Source organism: Argiope bruennichi, chromosome 11 (assembly GCF_947563725.1).
Source record: "Argiope bruennichi chromosome 11, qqArgBrue1.1, whole genome shotgun sequence".
In the NCBI taxonomy this organism is placed as follows: Eukaryota; Metazoa; Arthropoda; class Arachnida; order Araneae; family Araneidae; genus Argiope; species Argiope bruennichi.
This window is the reverse complement of record NC_079161.1, coordinates 92,091,348-92,113,417: the sequence shown is the minus strand read 5'-3', so window position 1 is coordinate 92,113,417 and position 22,070 is coordinate 92,091,348. Positions and strand designations below refer to the sequence as shown.

The window sequence follows — 22,070 nt, the reverse complement described above, 5'->3', positions numbered from 1 at the left end:
AATTATATATGATACTTAAAGTTTACATCTGGATTACATAAGTGTCATGTTTGTAATTGTTGAAGAGACAAATGTTTTTTTTTTCTTTCTTTTTTTATCAAGATTGGAGTCAGTTTAATATTTTATTTATTAATATATTTTGATAAATAACAGACTTGAATCATTTCCATGGAAATGCAAGTTTCAATGTTTTTAGAATTGAAGCTTTTCACTACTTTTGAAATTAATTTTCTTTTGTATAAATTTATTCATTTTATTGTTCATCTAATCATATTTATATTTGGTATAATCCATTACATATGAAATTCAGCTTTTTTTTTTCTTATTCCAATTTTGCTTTTTCTGAAACAAATTATATTTTCCATTAGGTAAATAATTTCTTGTTAAATTTGATAATATAAGGACCATTAGCAAAATTTAATTTTTCTTATTAAAACCATTAATATAAAAAAATAATGTATTATTTTTTCGTCACTGGGTAAAACTCATAACCCTGCATTAGTTGCTGTGGTGATACTTACAGCAATAGAGTAAAAAAATGGTATAATTTAGTATAAAAAAATTTACTTATGTTTTGAAATGTTATATTAATTATATAAAAAATTAAATTATTTCAAAAATTGTATATCAGTTTTGGAAATAAGAAATTTGGAATTTTATCATTTTTTCCAAAATTATTATTAAGCATCTAAATAGAATGTGACTAACTTTTTATTATTGTTATTATAATGACTTATTACTAAACATTGGCATATCTGTTTCAGGAGGGCTTGCTCAATCTGTAAGAAGTCTATCAGATGAAAATGCACAAGAAAAAATTCCTTCACTTTTAGGTAGGTTTTATATTTTTAAAATTGAATACAACTGTAAGGATCTCTGAAATATTTTAAAATATATTATCATTAATATTAAATTTAAGAAACAGATTTGTGCGGGAAAAAAATCAGATTTTAAGAATTAAATTTTTTTTTTTTTTTTGTAATGGTTATGTTTAATCTTAAAGGAATGTGTGTTTATTAAAAATGAATGTATATTTTAATCATTGTATCATTTCTTGTGTCTATTTTTATTATACGTATTTTTATATTTACTTATTACATATTTCATGTAAATATCTTTTGAATTTTAAATTGCTTTACACATTTTAAACTTTGAATGTTTTTATTTACATGTTTAAAATGTTTTTATTTACAGAATCAGAAGAAGCCAACATTACAGCTGAGCCTTTGGAAAAAATCAGAGAGCACAAGTCAGTTCTAAAAGTTATGGCAAAACTGGAAAAAGAGCTTCAAGCGGTCAGGAAAAAGCATGATAAGGTGATAAATGTTTCCTCTGTTTTAACATTATTTCTCTGTTTACGTTTCTTGATAATATTCATACACTTAGGATATTAGCTCAATAATTAAAGAATCTTATTATTTAATTTGCAATGTTTTCTATGAAATTTCGCATACTTATTTGCATGGCATGAAAAAAATATGTGCTCTTAAGTTTTAATCATACAGCTGAATTTAATATATAAATGTATATTAAATATAATGTACTCCTTCTGATAAAGGAGTAGACAATCAATTCTTTAAATGACATGTATATTCTTTCTGAAGATTAGATAATAAGTTTGATTCTTAAGTGCTTTTAAAAAGTTTATGGAATAAACTTCATGGCCAATATTAGAGAAGCACTGGTGCAACAAGGGAAAAAAAGCAGGTGGGGGAGCTTGGAAATGCATACAAATCTTATATAGCTTCAAACAACGATTACCTTAAATTTAACAAAGTAAACATTTCGATTTAGGCTCATGGTAACTAATTCAGATGAAAGTGTCTCTATTAGAATGCTTTGGGGAACGAAGCAGTGGATGTAATGCCTTCATGTTTAGGAGATATATGTATCAAATCATTAAAAAATGATTTATACATATTTATTATACAGAAAAAAAAATTACCTCAAAATAAAGGCTGCTAAATAAAATTGAATTGCTGCAATGGATTCAAAGTAAGAAAATATAACATGACTGTACCAATGAACAGAATATGAGATGTTGGTAATTAAACTTGTTACCTTTTTGATTTTTAAACATTATCTGTTTATACTACAAAACTGTTAGTTATGATACAAACAAAAGACAGAACTTACATATGTTTCAAAAAGGGTTTTTGTTGTTTCCACCTTGCTTCAGGGCCAACAATAAAATTAATAACCATCTCATATCTCTCATCTGAATAGGAAGATGTTATGTTCACTGCTTTCCTCATAAGAATGCCCCAAGCAGGGATACTTATTGCCACCACATATAAATAAATAAATCGAGTCAAATTTGAATTGATGGTAATATGAATGAACCCAAGTATTTTTTTTTTTTGTCGTACTTTGTCAAGTGATATGGCATATGGTACTTGTTTAGCAACAAGCATTCTGCAGGCTTAATCCATTGACTTAAAAATTTACTTCATTTCCTAAATAGATGGTACATCTTTTTGGGAAATTTATTATTATTTTAATTTATATGATGTTTGAGATATTGCATCGTTTTTAAGTGGTCTTTTGAATTTTAAATTACTGTGTATTTTCACTTATTTCCCATTTAAAATTAAAAATTCAGTATTTCACTTTATAATTCAGACTCATCGTTATATATGAAAGGGTTAAAAAAGTCATTACGGACATTATGTTCCAGCTGAAAATAAAAATATCTTGGGTAAATGTCATCTGGGGAAGAAGAAAAAGATCACTTTTCTTGGAAAATTAGATAAATTAACTGGCCCGTTAGTTAATAGACTATGAAATCATGAGGCTGTGTCTTTGCTTCTTTTATTGGATTATGATTACATATATTGGATTTGATTATTCTCTGTGGACTCCCTTTGAATCTGAAAAAAAGGGTTTTTAGGTATTCAAGCTATAATGCAAAACAATGATGCCAAGCTTTTTTCTTAATTAATAGCCTATCCTATAAAGGCTATCATTGTATGAATCCTGTTATCAGTGTTGTTTTGAATGAGGAGTAGCCAAAAACTTTCCGTTTTCAATCTTAGCTGCACAAGTACTGCATTTGTAATTTCACGCATGTATGTCCTCTTTCTGACTTGTTGACAAACTATAAAAGTCACTTTTAGATAGCTGATTATTGCATCATCTGTATGTAAAGTATTTTAAATTAAAAAAAAAAAAAGAATTGAAAACGTTTGGGAATGTGAATTATATTCAGTCATCCATTTTTTTTTTATTGTTAGAAACACTAAACCAATTGAAATACAGACAAATTTGTGAAGTTTACAAACAAAACGTGATGATAAGGAGGTAGTTGGAAGTTCCATTGAAGGACATGACGATGTTCATGGTGGAGAAATAAGTTAATGGTGGTCTTTGATTGAACTGAAGTGTGAGACACAACAAAAGTGGTCTCTGAAATGCAAGAAGTAGAAGATTAAAGAGAACTGAAGGTGCACCATTATAATACTGTTGATTAATTTTCCTAAAATTCCCCTTTCACCTCTTCATCATTGCAAGTTGGCATCCTTCTAAGGCATACAAAAACTCATTTAAAAATTCTTGTTCAATGGTAACAACCATCTTGAAAAATAACCTAAATATTGTTTTGTACCATGCAATAAAAGTATTTTTTTATTAATAATTTCCTATTTTTAAATTGCTTAGTAGAATTTAGTTACTAATACCACTTCTTTCGAGTCCTTATTGTGTTTTCGTTAAAGCTGTTCTGATGTCTATTTCATTTCCTTATATTTCAACTATGTCAAAAAATATCCCTTATGTATGTGCCAGTATTTCTTGTAGTGGGGGCCAACCTTTTAAACATTTTTACCAGCCTGTGCATATATAATACTTTATTTTATTTTCAAATTTAATTAACGTCAATATTATTCACTTTGTGCAGATGAAAGAAAAGGAACGAGACCTACTGCTGCAGAAAGAGGAAAAGTTGAGCAAAGCGCAGGAGCACCAAAAGACGCACATAGTCAAAAACCACTCCAAACTAGTGAAGAAAGGCTCAGGAATAGATGTGTAAGTATTGCTTTTTCTCCACCTTTATTTTGTATCTTTTTTTTTTTGGGTCTGATGTATTCTTTTCAATTTTTTGCATTCCTTTTGGCAGACAGCTATTGAAAAGGAAAAGTGAAGCAGGTCTTCAGGCAATGAGTGTTGATCACCAAACAAAGGTTGGAAATTTTTCTTTTGGTCTTTAGGTGTATATGTAATGATATCACTGAATCTAGTTTAAATCCCAATTAATTTTTTTAAATCTTAAATTAGCCCATATTAACTTCATTCTAAAAGTGTTCTCTTATTTCCTGCTCCAGATCCTGCTTTTTAAATTATTTTAATAATTATTTATTACTATGCAGTTCTCATGGTGCAAGTGAAGGGATAAAAAAATCCCTAATACTCAAGGCATTCCTTCCAAAGATACCTAAGATTTCTTTTTCTGAAATGACACATGTTAAAGAAGTTTCTAAATAGTGTTCCGAAATTAGCACAAGATATGAATTTGCCACTATTCATGCAGTGAAGTGTGGCTATTTAAAAAAAAAGCCATTTGTCAGCTGATAATTTAAGGCTGATAGTAAAAATAGAACGTTGCATAATAGAACATGTTAATGCAATATTTGAATAAAATAAAAAACAAAGTTTTTTTTTCTCTTTAAATTGTTATATTTTTATTGAATTGTAAAGTACAAGAATTATGTATGGAATATAGGGTTATGTATGGAATAACACATAGGGAAAGGGCCTCTACAGCTTTGCTGGTACATATGTATTCTTTTGTCAAAATTTACCATGATCATTTTGCATAAATGTGGCTGAATTTTATTGATTTCCTCCTTCAATGCACATATGCTTGTGGACTTGTTGGTATAGATTTTTGACTTCAAGTAACCTTTTAAAGATACCATTCGCATTAAATCACATAATCTAGAGGGCCAGTTCTCAAATTTTTCAAACTGTGGCCGTCAGCCTTTCATTATTTTTGAAATATTTTTCATCAATGAAAATATGTTGTTCTATTGTGTAACCCTCCTTTTTTACTAACCCTGTACTATTAGCTGCCAAAGGTTTTTTTTTAATAGGGTTGCCAACACTTTATTCCATGAATGGTGGCAAGTTGAAATCTTGAATTAATTTTGGGGCACCTTTTATAAAGAATCTCTCAGTATAAGTGCTGAGAAAAAACTTCTCACACTTTTTTTTTTTCCCTTGTTTCAAAGTGTGAATGGATGCTTTGTCACTGGTCATTCCTTTGTATGACTTTCGTGCCCTTCTGTGAAAAAATAAATTCAAGTTATTTCTAAGATGGTTTTCTGTCTAACAAGTGAAAAATACTTTACATATATGAATTCTGATAATTGAATGTCTTTTTAAAAATTACAATCTGTTTATTAATTCATTCATTTTTAAATTAAAAAAACATTTTAAATAATTATTTCATTTTAAGTGAAAATGATTTATCTATGTATATTACATATTTCAAGTATATTTATATTATATATTTTTATATTGTGGTTTTTATTCATGTTTAGCATTATAACATTTTTGCCATTTGAAGAAAATATGTCTTTCAATACTTTATATATTATTTTACATTATTAGTATATATTTTTATTACAACAAAAAATATATATAAATTTATTTATTATACTTATTGTAATATATATGTACTAAAATTGTTTACCTTTTTTAGAATTTGTCATAGTTACTTCTTTAATAGTAAGTATTCATTGAGAAAGGGATTTTCAAAATTGTAATTAGGTTTTTAAATAAAAAAATTAAAAAAATTCCTTAACCCTTCTTTGCATGATTTTTTTTCTTAATAATCAGGGTGATATAATTTATTCTCTACATTAAAGGGAAAATGTTTTAAAAAATCCTAGTATAAATATATAATATAAAATAATTAAAAAACAGTGTGATGGAAATATCCATCATCATGCAAATTTACATGTTAAGCTCAGTACAAAATCTTCAATGTCCCTCTCTTCTAAATTTCTCTACAAAAATAACATAAAATAAACATATAGTTAGAAACATTTTTGTCATACATTAGAAGTAAAGAAACTTCACGGTGATGTAAATTTCTGTCACATGGTTTTGGGAAGATTATTTGAGGTATTCGATATAAATTGCACAGAAAATAACAGAAACACAAAAAACAAACCTGTATTGCACTCATTATCGCTTTTATTAGCAAAGAGAAAAAAAAATCTGAGATTAGTTATAAAATAATATTGAAGAAATCAAACGCTTCTTCCAATCATAACAAACAGCAAAGTGACAAGTTCAAACCCACTATAATGATTGTGACTTTTGATCCCCCCGCCCTGTGCTACACTCCTTATTACACAATAATCGTTAAAAAAGTTGCCAGCAACAACCAATTTACAGTACACCTGTTTTGAGTACAATTTTTTATTCGCTGAATGTTATGATGGAAATTTACATCATCATGCAAAGAAGTTTTAATAATTTTGAGCATTATTGCTGCCCAAACATTTTTGCACTACTTTAAAATTTATGATATAAGTATTTTTAGTAATACTAATTTTATTTCTGTGTAATTTTCCTCTCTCATTTAATGACGTTTTTAAAAATATACCTAATAATATTGTACAATAGTGTTTTCATTGTTTCATATACTTTCATTTAATTGAGTAGTGATACTGTATACATTGGTATATAATTAAGAGTAAATTTTAAGAATGAAATAAAGAAAAGTGAATCAATCCTAAAACATTATCGTTTTATAATAATGGACTCCTGTTTTGAATCTCCTTAATGATTATTATTTGATAAAAGAAGATTTTCTGATGACAGGAATCTGATTTTGTAGGTAAATGCAAATATTTAGTTGTTTAGCCTTACATTTAAATCAATATACCCTTTATTTTCATTCTCCCAATGTCAAAACAACAACTTTATGAAAAATGCCAATTGAAAGGCATTTTTTTATAAAGTTCCCCATCTTTTTACATTTTGAAAAATGATTGGCTTTTACCTTTTGATCTGATTCTTAAATAACTTTTAGATTATAATATAGATAACTTTTGTTTACCTTTTTAGATACTTTAGATAACTTTTAGATTATAACTACTTTTAGCAGACTGTACAGTTTGACTGGTCCTGGAAAATTTAAAAACAAACTTTTAAAGTAAGATTAACTCACATTATGTTTGGTGCAATTTGATCATAAATTGTTCTTTCACCACTAAATTTCATCAAACCAAAATAAACAAACCTATCCTTGCATCTGTATGGTGCTGAAAGTATTTAGCATTAAATTCTTTTTGGAATGACAATTTTTTCGCATGAAATAAAATTTGTAAAATTTTAATTCCTTTATTTTTTTAAATTTAATTAATTTATTTATTTACTATTTTTTGCATGAAGTAAAATTTGTAACATTTAATAAATTTAATTACTGATATCCCCTCCTTTCAACAGCTTGAAGAGCTACAAAAAATCCACTCGCAAGCACTGATGAGCATAACAAGGGAATTGTATAAGGCGGAACTTGAAATCTATGAGAGATATCAAGAACCGGTGAGTGGAAGAAATATCTTGAATTTTATGGTTCTGATTTATTATTTGTTCTGTCGTATGGTATTTGCATTATTAGGTAGAATTTTCTCTAATTAAATGTAACTTGTATATTAAGGTTGAAATTACTGTTGTTATTAATATAATTTTTAAAAAATTCCTGAAATTTTTATTCTTGTAGTTGTTTAGTGCAATGGAGAAATCTTTGCTGGCTTCACAAGCTGCTCAGATGGAATATTTGAAGAGCTTGCATGATAGGTAAATATATCTGATAATTTTTTTTTGATTTAATGTGATTAATAATAATATTTATATGCAATAATAATAATATTTGTATTTGTACCATAAATTCATGTTTTAATTATTACTGTCAAACAAATTCATTCACTATGAGGATTAAGAGAATGATATCTTTTAATTGCAAAACTTTTAACCTTGATATAATCCTAAATTAATATTCTGATCTTTTCTGTCAAGAAAAATGAATCTCATGCTCAGAATCAAAGAATAAATCGTGTCTTTTCGATAGTAAAGTTTGTATATTTGAGATAGTCATAAATTTGTGTTTTGATATTTTATGTCTTTAAAAATTCATCTTATTCTTGGAATCAGAACTTTGAATGATTGCATAACTATATATATAATAATCTTTATGAGTATTCTCATTTAAAACTCGCAAATCTTTTTTTTTTAATTTGTAGATTGGTAATTAGTAACTGAGAAGATTTGTAATTCAAAGATATCTACACAAATTTCAAAATTCCCTGTCTTTTAACAAAATTTATGTTCCACTCTAATTTTTATGTTATTTAAAAGCAATATGGGCATGTATAAATACGAAAAAAAATTCAAAGATATGCAGGGGTTTCCCCCTCCCCCCCTTTTTTTTTGTGAGGAAGGAAATTTACAGTTAAATTGGAAAGGAATTGTCATTTCAAAACTATTTCCATCCAATCAGGCCTCATATTTGGTAATCTTATTGCATGTTTTTCATATACATTATTTTATTTATCAATTGAAATGTCTTGACTGAATGTTTCTAATTCATGGAAGTTTACAAATATGGAATTAAATTTCATTTTTTGTGCAATAAGATGTCTGAAAATTTTATTTAGAAATTGAAAAAAGCTGTTACTTTGTGTGGAAAATCGAAAGAATATATAAAAAGATTCGGAAAGCTTGATGCCTCTACCCTTTCCCCTCTAGGTTTTTTTTTTTTTTTTTTTTTTTTTAGCAACATAATTTAAAAGTAATTTATTTTTTGGAAACTCTGTTATTCCATCAATTTATTAGACACAAAAGTCAATTATATTGTTTGCTTCACTTAAATTTTTTAAAATCTATTAATATATGAAATTTTTATGTGGTTTCTCTTCCTCTAAGTTCTAAATATTCTTTTGACAGAAATAATACCTTTGTAGCTAGCCAATCAACATAAGTTATTCATAGTATTCTCATTAGTTGGTTATTTCTTTCATATAGTTTTATTTATTTATTTTTGTTCTGTTGTAGCCATGGATCAGCAGTTATTCTGAAATTTTATTAATGTGCAAATAAATTTCAATAAATAAATAAGTATAATAAAAAATTAAATATACACACATGCAAAATAAAGAAATTAATTTATCATGTTTTGCAATCTGAATGCTTGGTATCAAACATATTTGCAAACTCCCATTTATAGTAAATTGCATTTGAATTTCATCGAACTTTGCATTGTAATTTTAAAATTAAATTAAATATTTTATCACAACATTATAAACGTTGTTAACATATAAGGGAGGGGTTCAAATGAAAAGGTATGAAACGTCATAACAACGTAACCGTTTACATATTTGCCTTTGCCGCTATGGTAGAACGTAGCGAGACATCTAGGGATGTGATTGGAGTGTTCGACGTAGGCCGGAGCGTGCGCAGGAGAGAGCAGAGGCTCTTATAAAGAGTGCTGCCCAATTGTTGATTCCTCGAGCACAGAAAAACCATTAACTACGAAGTGAGGAACTCTGAAGACTACACAGATCCATCAAAAACAAAAGACCTTGGCTACTGATGAAAGGTGTGGTTCTGCTACATGATAACATGCATCCACACGTCTCCAGGATCACACATGCGGAAATGGCCAAGTTCAAGTGCGAGCAGCTTGACCATCCACCCTACAACCGGGGCATGTTGCCATGCGATTTTCATGTGTTTGGTCCCCTGAAAAAAGATCTGAAGGGAAGAGCTTCAACTCGGACTTCAAACTCAAGAACACTGTGAAGGACTGGGTCTGGTCACGACTACAGGAATTCTGGGAACAAAGAATCCTTCGAATCGTTAATCAATGGGATTGTTGTACGCAGGCTTATGGTGTATACTTTGAATAAAGTCTTCATTTATATCCTCAGTGTCATTTTGTACATTTTCATTTGAACACCCCTTGTATAAATATTTTATAATTTTGTTATTCAACTATGGATTTCCTACTAAATAGAAGCATTGATCTTTTAAGATAAAAAGAGAGCTGCTAGCAGGTCATTTAAAAATTTTTATTAACCAAGTTGCCACATAAATAAATTTGAAAGAATATAAATTCCATGAATCATAAAAATTAGGATAATAATATTTTGTCATGTGTAATTGTTCAGTTACCTATTTATTTCACTGTGTTCATTTAATTATGTGGTTTTTCATAACACTGAGTGTCTGCTCCTAAATAGAATTGTTTGAAAATATGGATGTCACACTTTTACAAGTTTTAGTAAATAAATAAATCACATTTTTAAAAGATTAGTCTAAATAAATAATTAATATATCAAATAAATTTAAAATGCTTTGAAATAAACTAAATTGTCTTTTTTGTTAAAAGAGGGGCTTTATAATATGGATTTCTTAAGGCCAAAAAGTTCCTAAATACACTCCAATTGTGATTTAAGATTATTTACATAAGAATATTTGAATTTTAGTGTTCCAAAAAATAATTATTCATGAATCCAACTAAATTTTCTAGATGCTTAAAATTTGTTTTAAAAAATAAAGTGGTTATTCTACACTTTTATGGCATCATTGATATGTTTTTTTACTCAATTGTTGTTTCTTTCTTTTATTTTCCAGAGAAGTTGCTGAATTGATGAAGAGACTTGAAGTTCAGAATAAGGAAGAAATGAAAGACCTCAGCAAAAAACACAAAGATAAAAATGAGTTAGCCAGGTGAGTTGATAATTGTAAAAATAGACAAAAGTAACTGATGAGTAATGAGATATGATTTTTGTGTGTAAAAACCCAACAGTCTCCCTCCTTGAATTAGAAATTTTGTAACTCCTCCAACTTATTGGAATAGTGCCATATAAAGATTTAAACCCTTAATTAAATATCAGAGAATAAGAGAAATATAATTTAGCCAAAAGAGTTTGAATAAAGATAAAAGTTGGTAATAAGCCAAAAAAGTAAGCGTAATAATTTTTCATTTACTACTAAAAGATGTGCACATCAAGACAGGTTGCTTGCAGCATTTTGGTTTTGATTGTGACAGATTAATTAATGAAAATTGCAGTAAAAAATTGTATATGCAAAATTTTTAAGAATTAAAAAAAATGCTGTTGTTTGCATTAGATTTAAATGAAAATGTATAGTACTGTTAAAAGTTTTGTTTCCTTCCAATGGAATCTTCACAATTTATAAAGTTCATGAACACTCAAATTAAAACTGATAAATAAAAATGTGTCAAAAGTAATAATTATTAAGCAATTCAAGAAAAAATATTAGCCATAATCTTAATTTTAGTTTATGAATGGAGAGTTTAATGAATCAATCTGAATAATAATTAAAAAAAATTTAAATTACAGACTTGTACTTATTAGTCTTTGCTGCTTATATTCATGCATAGGTTTATTCTTTCATTGATAAATCTGTGGATTTAAAGCTTAAAAAAATTGTTCCATTTGCTAGATGCGAAAACCAAAGTTGGTGTTTTCGCATCGGTTAATGTCACAAATAAAAGAGGCAGGCATATTTTAAAACTCTACCTGCATTACAGACTAAGATTCATGATTATATAATAGATTTTATTTCCTTCTTGCATAATCATGTTAATGAATAATAATAGATTGGGGAGTCATGGAAAAGTGAAGATCTTCACATTAGTCTCCTTTCATTGTTGGCCTGTTTTGATTATATTGTGTATTTTTTTTAGACATAGTTGTCAATAGTCTGAATTTTGAAGAACTTCTTTGAAAGTGTTAAGTAAAGGTACTTGTCAGTTCTAATATTTCTAAGGGAATTGGGTGCTTTCCTGATTGTGATGTTTTATAGAGGCTGTGATTATATATATGTGTGTTTTGTTGTTGCTGTCGGTATAGAAAGATGTATGGATTTACAGAACAGAAGACACCTTGCAAAATTAACAATAAACGTTCCATTTAATGTACTTTAGTGTATCTTCAAAAGAAAGTTTTAGTAGACTTCCAAATAAAGATAAGATTTTGCTTTTTAGCTTTTATATGCGGAATTATCATCTATTATTACACTAGACAAACAATGTCCCTGCTTCTGGATATAAAGCATCTTTAATTTCCCTTTTCTTCCCAGCCCTCCTAAAGATATGAAGCTTGATGGATATGGTGTACCTGTAGTATTTAAAGAATGTTTTCTTTTTTTTTTCTTTCTTCAAAATTATGAAATAAAGAAATTTAGAGGAACTTTTCTGTAATGGCAAAATAAAGCATATTTTATAAAATGAAAGCAGTTTTTAAAAATGTATTTGTTTTATTGTTTTTAAATAAAAAAAAAGTTTTTGCTTCATTATTTTATACTTTTTAATCTTTAATTAATAATTCATTATTATAAATATTATAGAAGTTAGTCAAAAATAGCATACCATTAGTCAAAAATCAAAATTTAATGAAGCTAATCAATTTGAAATTCTCACACATTAGGAAATTAGTGAAAAATAGATTTTAAAAATCTTTCTTCTCGAATATGAAACAAGTCAAGTAAAATTGTTTTTTAAAAAAATGGATAGATTCAGATGCATGAAGCTTTCGTATAAGTGTTCAGAATTATTCATTATGAAAAGCTGTCCATCAAAAAATATAGATGGTTTTTATATTGTATAATTGCATATTTATTTCTCTTATGTATATATTTATTGTGCATTTTATTTCTTTTCAATAAATAGATAAATAAGAATTTTAAATAAAATCGTTTATCCTTTATCTGTAATATTTTGTACTGTTAGTTTTCTCTGATTGCTGCATTTTTTTATTAGCTTAATATGAAATCTAACAAATTTGTGAAATTCTGGTTGTATTAAAGCTTTGTTTTATGATTATATTTTCATCATTTTTTTATTTGTTCTTATTTGGACTTTATTTAAAAATATCTCAAAGCTTAAATTAATTACTTTATTTTTTCTGTTTTAGAGGTGAGTTTTAATACACTCGTCAGCCATTTAGTTTGTTACACTCTTAGAAATAAGCTCTTAAAATATGTAAACTATGCTCTTTAATATACATTAAATGTTTCAAATTCAAGAATTTTTAATAATGAAGGAAAGGAAATTGAATGTGAATTATTTGCATTAGAACTAAATAAGAAAAATGAAAAAACAGAATAACAAAATTCTTTGATATGTTTTCCATTTGCAAGATTAAAAAAAAAAAGATTAAAGAAATTTATTTTTATAGAAAGGAAGCATAATATATAATTATATTATTAAAATATAATGTTCAGATAGAATTGCATATAAAATTTCAATTTGCACAATGTATGAACAAATAAGATTCTAAATGTTCTTCATGTCTGCAAAATATGTTGAAATGTTATGATATGGTATCTTGCAATATATATCTAATTCCATAAACATTGTGAATTCATTTATTTGAATAATTCGCTTTGTGACATTCTATTTTTACCAATGCAAGGAATTTAATAGAAATATTTTACATAGAATTTTTCCCAATTTCTTTTACAAACTTTTGGAAAAATATGTTTGAGAATTTTGAGACAGTTTTTATGGTGATAGAAAAAATTCTGCTTTCATAATAATTCTTTGTCTTTTTTTAATTATTTAATTAAATTACATCTTCACTTTTTGAAATTTTCTGTCTTGTTGCTCCCATTAAAAATCTGAATATTTCAAGACATTACTGGATTATGTGTAACTTTTGTGTGAAATCATAAATTCTTTGAATGATTTAATTTTGTGTCATAAAACATATTAAACAGTAATTTTATGCTTACATAATGCATGGGCATGATGATTAATGGATTAAATTTATCAGCAACTAAATTTTATTTGTAATTATTAAGTTATTAAATATTCCCTGAATATTATTAAATATTCCTTGATTTTTTTTTTTTTTTTTTTTTTTGATTGGAAAGGTTTATGTCTTCTCATCGTGTTAAAATATATTTTTAACGTTCTCTTGGTTAGCTGTTTAAATTGTTATGATCATTTAAATACTACCCATTAGTATGAATCTAAATTCTATAATTATAGACTAATTTTAAATATTTTTTTATCAGAATCAAAAGAGAATCCCACCAAAGGCTGATAGAACAAGCTGTTGCTGAAAGGCAACGTGTAAGTCATATTTAACTTTTTTTTTTTTCAAAACTTTTGAATATTTACATAGCATATGCAGTTCAAATTCTGTTCATCTTATATAACATTGAACTAACAGATTATATTAATTTAAATCTACACTTGCATATTATATCAGTTTATATTCTGCTAATTAGTTTCTCCTTTCTGATAATAATAAATTATATAAACTATAACCACATTTTTGGAGTCATCCTTAACTTACTTGGGTACTAATGAATTCACATATTAGTATATTGGAGTAAGTAAATTTATCATCCAGTCTTTATTTTATTTAATGTCTATGGTATGGTTTAAATGTCTATGCACTATTTTACAACTTCTGGTAAAAACTCCTTTTTCGTAATGACATTAGAAGCCTAAAAAAAATATTGATGCATCTCTGACCTTATAATGCAATTTTGGATTGGAAATTATCATTTAGTTATTTTTTTGAGTGAGTAATATTCCAGTTCCTAACTTTGAAAAAAAAAAAAAAAAAAGAAAAAAAAAAAAAAAAAGAATTTGTGTCAATTTTTGCAAAATTTTTCACTGTCTTCTCTCAAACCATAATTAAATGTCTTGAATTATTAATTAATTATTGATAGAACAAGATAATTGATAAAACAAATTAATTTTATTTCATAAGCTAAATGAATTTCTTTTGAAATCAATTTAAATTTTTCTCTCTCGTCTAAAAAAAATATTTAAGTTGAAGTGATATATATATTGTGTGAAGTGATATATATATTAAGTTAAAAAAATATATATATATACTATATTCGTATTTGAAAGCCATCTGCCTTAATATTATTCTTTTTCTTCAATAATACTATTTTGTGCAATTTTTGTTTCTTTTTTCAGTTTAAATGAGATAATTTAGTTAATTTAGATAATTAACTAAATAATAATATAATTTAGATAATTATAATAAGTTTAAATAATTTAGAATTTTTCTGCAAAATTTTGAAGAAATAAATTTGAGAATGATGTTATTTTTGCGATGCAGATTAAAAGAAATAAATAAAAATGCCTACTCTTATTGCAAACTGGCATTTCTCTTTAAATTTTTAATAATATTCTATGACTAGGGGGAAAAGCCTGTTAAAGGATTTTAAACCGACAGATTTGTCTGGAGCTTTCTTTTATTTGCTTGCTGACATTTATCACTTTTAAACCTCCTTCCATGTGTTAGACTTGCAAATCTTAGAAAATGTCTTACAGATAAAATCGTAATCCTGATTTTATATTTATAAATAAAATTGGTATTTTGGGATTATCCCATCGATCATTTTCACCAAACCCGATATTATCGTCAAAAGGTAGCTTTGCGTCAGTAAAAGCAAAATTGATTTTCATTATGATGACGCCAAAGGAATGGCGCATTTTCGTGAGCAAGTAAATAACGGGTCAACAGGATAATCCCAAAACACCATAAAATCTTTTGACTGTATCTATTCTTCTTTCAAGAATTTACTGTGAGATTTTCCATATGCTAATTTACTCTCATATGTTAAAAATAGTGACTCTAATAGTTGTGTTATTACTTAGATATACATTTTGACAATTTTCAGACCTTTCTGCTGCTTTAATTTATTGGCAATATATTTGTAATCTTTTTTTTTAACTGACAACTTAAAAAAAATTATTCTGATTGATCAAGGTCTCATTTAGTATAACTAGAGATGTCTGTTTTAATTGCATGCTTAAGTTAATGATCAAATCACGTAAAAGTAATTTAGTCTGAATTCATTAAGGTTTTTTCAAATCATATTATTTAAAACATAATATTACTTGTCAGAAAGCAATTTGTGCATAATAATATATAAATGCATTGTCATTTATACAGATCTGTTCATATTTGTATATTTTGTATAATTGCATTCAAGTAAAATACAAAATGAAATTTAATGTTGACACAGATTGGTTAATTATATTAACTGATGCTGGAAGTTGCTTGTTGCTCATATCTGGAGTCCTCTCCCTTTCTTAGCATTTTTTTTCTTCTGAATTTAGAATACTGAACTGACCTTGATAACTATATACAATAAAAATAAACTTAATTGAAGCAGAATTATCAAATTTTCATAAAATTAGTTATTACAAATCAGATTTGTATTGCTCTGAACTTTTTGCTAAATAATGTAAACAAACTGTAATGAATACTGTGTAATACTCTGATGAAATAAATATATATTAAATAAGACTTCATTTACCAGTTTTATGAGGTTATTGAAGATCATCGATTTCTACTTTTATGCATTTCTTTTATAATCTTGTTTTTAAGAATTTGAATGTTTAACATTTAAAAAAAATTAATTATTAATTGTAATTATTCTGTATTTTTTACCAACAGTTCAGTAGCTTGTTGGATAAAAGGAAAAGTGAACTGGAACGCCAACATCTAGAAGTGAAAAAGCAACTAGAAGAAGAAAGGAGTTCAGTGAGTATTTCTTTCATTATAAGATCTAGATAGGCTGTTATCCTGTTAACAATATATTTCATATCTGTTTAGTAAAGACTTACAAATGAAAATTATAATAAAAATTCTCATGCACATTGGTAAAGTGCTTAAGAAATAAATAGGAAACGATATTATAGTACATTTTTAATGTAAACAATATTGGTCCATAATTCTATGAACTGAAATATCTTTCTTTTTGAATTTTTTTCTTCCACATTAGTTTTTATTATCTGCTATATGAATCCTGTTTAATTTCCTTAGTCTCGAATTCCACCTTTTGGTTTTTGTCTTCTATTAAGTGGGTCCTACTGTATCTATAATACTCACAAATATTCAAGTCATAATTAATCACTAAAAATTGATAGAAGTAAAGGTGATCCAGTAAAAGAAAAAATGTATAATGCCAAATACAAGATTAAAAAAGGCTAAAGAAAATATTTGTAATAATTTCCAATTAATCCTTGAAATGAGAATATGATGCATCAGTATAATTATAAAGCATTAAAACTGTCAGACTTCATTGATCTTTGCTGCATTCCAACATTAAAAAAAAATGTAAATATGAAGTTTATGGTTTCATTACTATTTTCTGTTCATATTTATTTTTATTCACTCGTCAATATTTCAGGCAATTTTAACATAGAAAGGAAGCTGTTCAAGTTACCTGATGTCAAATCAGAAATTATAATTTGCACTCTGATAAAAGATTAAACCAAAGCAGATATTTTTAACTCTGTCCTGATACCTGAGTTTTCTGTTATAGATTATCCTATCAGTTTGTTTTCATCTTACAAAAACTAGTTTTTTTTTTTTTTTTTTCATGAGTAGTTCAAAATGTTTTGGTTTATGCAATTCCTTTTTCTTATTTTCTTTATTTTTAACCTTGCGAGTTATTTTTTTTTTCACTCTAAAAAAAGTTACACGAAAATTATAAATTGACAAGTAAATTATTAATGTTTTGATCAATTAATTATTATTTTGTTATTTGATAACTTTATTTACTAAGTAGCATCTTCATGTATCAATATAAATATAAAGCAATAAAAATTGCAGGCCTCAGCTCTTTGACTTTTACTGCAATCCAAAATTTAAAAAAAATTATCATTGTATTTTTATTTTTTCATTTATTATCTATCAGGCTCGTGAGAAGCTCCAACAAGACTTTCAGTCCAAGATTTCCAGATTGCTGCTCACTGTTGAGGGCTCTTCATCTGGCCCCAGCCCTACATCAGAGACAGTTGAGAGGACACCCTTATGAAACTTCTTAACAGGTGGGTTACCATATTTTTTATATGGCAAGTGATTGTTTAAGATGCATAATATAAATTCAGAATGATTGCATTACCCTTTTTATAATTATAACTTCCTTGTAAACATTGATTGGTAGAAAAAAATTGAATTTAGTCCAGAAGGAATTGTATAGTTTTATTTGAGTATAAAATGATTTGTGTGAATATCTTTGGTTGCATGGACAACATAATCCATTCCAAGTAATAATCCATACAGGCACTTTCAATGCTTTCTTTTGCCAATAACTAGCTTGTGAGACATAAATACAGAATCTAAAATCGTTATGAAAATTAAATATGTAAATTATTTGCCTTTAGCAACTAGTTGGTTCACTATGATTAATGGTTGCTAAAAATTTCAGTTAAATATTTTATTTAAGTTGTTGTTAATGCCTTCTTCAGTAAAATCGTTTTACACTTCAGGCTCTACTAATATATAACTCATATTATTTTAGAAGTCATATTAGAAGTTTTGTCTTTTGTGCTATTCATTTCCATAATTTTCTGTCTATATTTTTATGCATCCAATTATATCTCAAGAAAAAACTACATTTCTTAAGGATAGCCACATTTAAAAAAATTCGTGAGTGCTTACTTTAAAATTAAATTTTTTTTCAAAAGTAAACAAAATTTTAAAGTTTTTTTGTAAAAAGCAAGCTTTATACTGAAACCTATTCATTGTGGAAAAATAAATCGAATTTCACAACTTGATCATCAACAGTGGGAAAAGAAGTTGGGGTGAAATATTTATTATAATAATGGAAATTATTTAAGTTCCATTATTAATTAAATTAATAAAAAACTAATTAATAATAAAATTTATTGTTAAAAATACAATTAATTTTTTAAAACTGATTTCAAATACAAAAAAATTATATGGTACAGCAATAGGTTTTCATTAATATATATATATATATATATATATATATATATATATATATATATATAATTTTCAGCTGATGTAATAAAATTGTATTTATTCTGAAACATTTTCAGTAATTTTAATTAAAAAAATGATAAAATTTTGCTTAATTTTTAATTTTGGTAGGTGGTCTTCTAATTAAATATCTTTAAAAACTGTTTATTTTAGTGGTCCTATTATAAGGGCCATTGTTAAAGAATTTCCTTCTTTCTTTTTTGCCCGTGTGCTTATTTTTTCTGAAGATAAAAAAAATTTATTTGTTGTAGTTGTCGTTTTTGTGTCTATGGAAATGCAAAAAGTGACGAAAGGAAGTCTCATATATTGTCAAAGGTCCGAAGGACCACTGCCGCCAGCTTTGGTGCTTCTGGACTTCCAAAGTAAATCCATCAGTGGCAGTCAGCCAAGCTTTAAGATATCTGCAGTAATAGATGGGCAATCAAAGATGTGTCTCTGTGTGAGCTGATTTTCCGGAAGTTCTTGCAGTAAATATAAGTTCTTGTCCCATCAGGCAGGATCTTCATTCCCTTATAGTGATTTGTTCTTAATCTAGCCAGTATAGTTGTTACATTTCTAGGGAAATCAAAGTCAGTGATTAAAGGCTTCATATAGGGCTGATTGATAAGTCTACATCTGGACACAGCATTTGCATCTGCAACTGTGATGGTGGAATTAGGTTGGACAAGATTTTGGGCCTCTTTGGCTAAAGCATCCTTACTCTTTTTACCCTCGATGTTTACATGTGCAGGTATCCACTGCAGCACACAAGATTTCCTCTTGCAATGCAGTTGATCGAATAAATCATTTATAGTAGTGGTGATGTTAGTGTCTTCATTTCTGATGGACTTTAAGGCCGATTTAGAGTCTGTGAAAATAACTAATCCCTGAGAAATGTCCATTGCTTGAGAATTAGTCAGATAAAAAGTTAGGGCTTCTTTGATTGCGAAAAGTTCGCTGGTGAAGTTGGAGACATTCAAACATGTTAATTTTAAGATTGACTTTTTCATCATGTGGAAGAATGAAGAGGATGCCTGCTCCACCTCTGTTGAGGGATTTATCTGAAGAACCGTCGCTGAAAGCAACTGCCAGGTTCTCCTAGGAGAGCTTTTCTATAGTATCCAGACCCTTTTGTCTGAGTATGATGGGGTCCTCTTTTTTAGAGCAGAGTTGAAAAGTATCCAATAAAAGTACTTTAATATGATTTTTTAAAGAAACATTTTGGATAACTTATCTTAGTGTTTGTGAAAAATAATGTCTGTATAACTCAATTATTTATTATGGTTAATTGTATAAAATGGGGTTATTTGTATAAAATTTATACCTTTTTGCCAAACTTAGTTAATTTAATTATAATTCATAGATCTGTAATCAAAAATGTCACTTTAGTATTGATTCTTTTTTACTCTCTAAAGATGCTTAAAAAATGCTTATATTTTTATTTAAAATAAAAATACTTATACTGTTAATTAAAATTTCAAAAAAAAAAATGCTCTTAAATGCACTTCCTACCCTCCAAAGTAAATGTATGATATGCTTAGTAGTTCTAGGTCAAAAGATCTGATCTGCAGAGCACCAAAACACTCAGACACACATTCATCTTTATTATTAGTAAGAATGTACAAATTATGTAATTCTGCATGAGGCCATCTAAATCTTCTAGCATTGTTTTTATGTTCGTTCTGTGTGGATATGTTAAAGACATGTTGTTGCAAACTCATAGAATCTTAATTTATAAACTATTTTTATGGAAAAAAAAATTAATGTGAAATGTATAAAAGGCTTAACTCACTTGTATAGTAAAGTTTAAAACCATGTACATGCATTCAGTCTGATTTATGTTTTTTAATAGGCAGCAGAGGAGGAGTCAGTATTAGTGAATAAGAAACTGAGCTCTCCTGCCTTGTGCTATTGCCGCAGCACTACGATGTCAGTCCATCCGTCAGAGGTCCACTGGATATGTGTGATACATTTGCCATCAGCACAGAACCAGGTGACCAGCACAACCACACTTTGTTCATTTCTGATGACACGACTCCTCAGTATTTGGTGTTGCTCCTTTCCAATGGTTGTGGTTTTTTTCTTTCTTTCCTTCAAATTATTATTATTATTTTTTTTTTTTTTGTGAAAAAAAAAGAGTTCTATTTATTGTAAAACTCTTAATATTTTACTGATTAGAGTTGAGTCGACTGAAGGAAGCGAATCAATCACACTGATTCGAAACTCCTGATTGAGTCGATTCAATTCTGCTGATTCGAGTCAATTGCATCATGTATCATTTAAAATTTATCTGTCAGAAGATATTTTGATAGTTATCATGGGAAAACGGGAAGCCATAATCATTTGTAGATATTGAATTTTTGATTGTGATAATCTGTGACATTTTACCAGTTGATCACTCTTCCAAAATCAGCACTGAAGATGAACTGTTCCTTGTATTTCAATTTAAGAAGAAGTGAAAACTTAGGTATTATTTTGTAGATTACTTTCATACATCCTTGTATCATAGTGAAGAACTTAGATTATGGTATCTAAGAGAATAGCATTATCTTTTTTTCTATTCACTAGATGTAAATTTTGCAATTGCAATTTTCAAATGAAAAATAGAAATGTATATTTATAGTGTTGATTTTCTTTTTCTGTAACATTTCCAATTTCATTTCTTAATAGCATTTGTAATTTTGACCTCAATATTATTATTAATACTGTAAAACACTTTACTTGTCTGCATTTGTATGGTTTTATATTGAAATGTAAATGGTAAGCAGCAGTTGTGGTTTCAAAATGAAAATGGAATCTGTTATTTCTTTGGTAGAATTTGATCATGTCTACTGAATTAGTTTTCCAGAATGATACATTCAAAGTTATTTTAAACATTCTTTTATTCAATACTTGTTATAAAAATACTTTGAGAATTTTTTTAAAAACTCAAATATATAGTTTTCTTATATATGAAGTTTCACCTCTGAAAGTGGTATTCAATTTAATATCACAATCAGTGAATTTTATGCATTTAATTCATCTTTACTTATTGAACACAGTTGTTAAAATTTGCCATGATTAATATTTTACTTTTAATTTAGTTATTTTGAAGAAAAAGTTTTATTTTCTAAATTATTCTCTGTTATCATAACATCTCCTGTTTGAAGCTTATAAACCTGTTAGCATTAGAAGTTGTGCATTAAAAAATTTGCTCCAAACAGAACATGTTGAATGAAAAGTTCACTGCACAAAACTTTGCTCATATCGTTACTGTGAATGCATTTTAATTTTTTATATTTATTCTAT

At 27.2% G+C, this 22,070-nt stretch overlaps 1 protein-coding gene across 2 annotated transcripts in view; it reads left to right on the top strand.

Moving 5' to 3' along the window:
- LOC129957275 (1-phosphatidylinositol 4,5-bisphosphate phosphodiesterase classes I and II-like) overlaps positions 1-20,904 on the top strand; it is a 67,329-nt gene extending 46,425 nt beyond the window's left edge. Inside the window, exons 25-35 of one of the 2 annotated variants that reach the window (XM_056069534.1) lie at positions 765-833; positions 1,195-1,316; positions 3,896-4,023; positions 4,115-4,178; positions 7,456-7,554; positions 7,733-7,809; positions 10,645-10,740; positions 14,056-14,113; positions 16,470-16,556; positions 17,716-17,848; positions 20,635-20,904. In XM_056069534.1, coding sequence (XP_055925509.1) covers positions 765-833; positions 1,195-1,316; positions 3,896-4,023; positions 4,115-4,178; positions 7,456-7,554; positions 7,733-7,809; positions 10,645-10,740; positions 14,056-14,113; positions 16,470-16,556; positions 17,716-17,835 — 920 coding nt within the window. In that variant the 3' untranslated portion in view covers positions 17,836-17,848; positions 20,635-20,904. Of the gene's footprint in view, positions 1-764; positions 834-1,194; positions 1,317-3,895; positions 4,024-4,114; positions 4,179-7,455; positions 7,555-7,732; positions 7,810-10,644; positions 10,741-14,055; positions 14,114-16,469; positions 16,557-17,715; positions 17,849-19,054; positions 19,183-20,634 lie in introns of those variants that run through there. The other variant, XM_056069535.1, reaches the window with a different exon arrangement.
- The last annotated feature ends 1,166 nt before the right edge of the window (positions 20,905-22,070 follow it).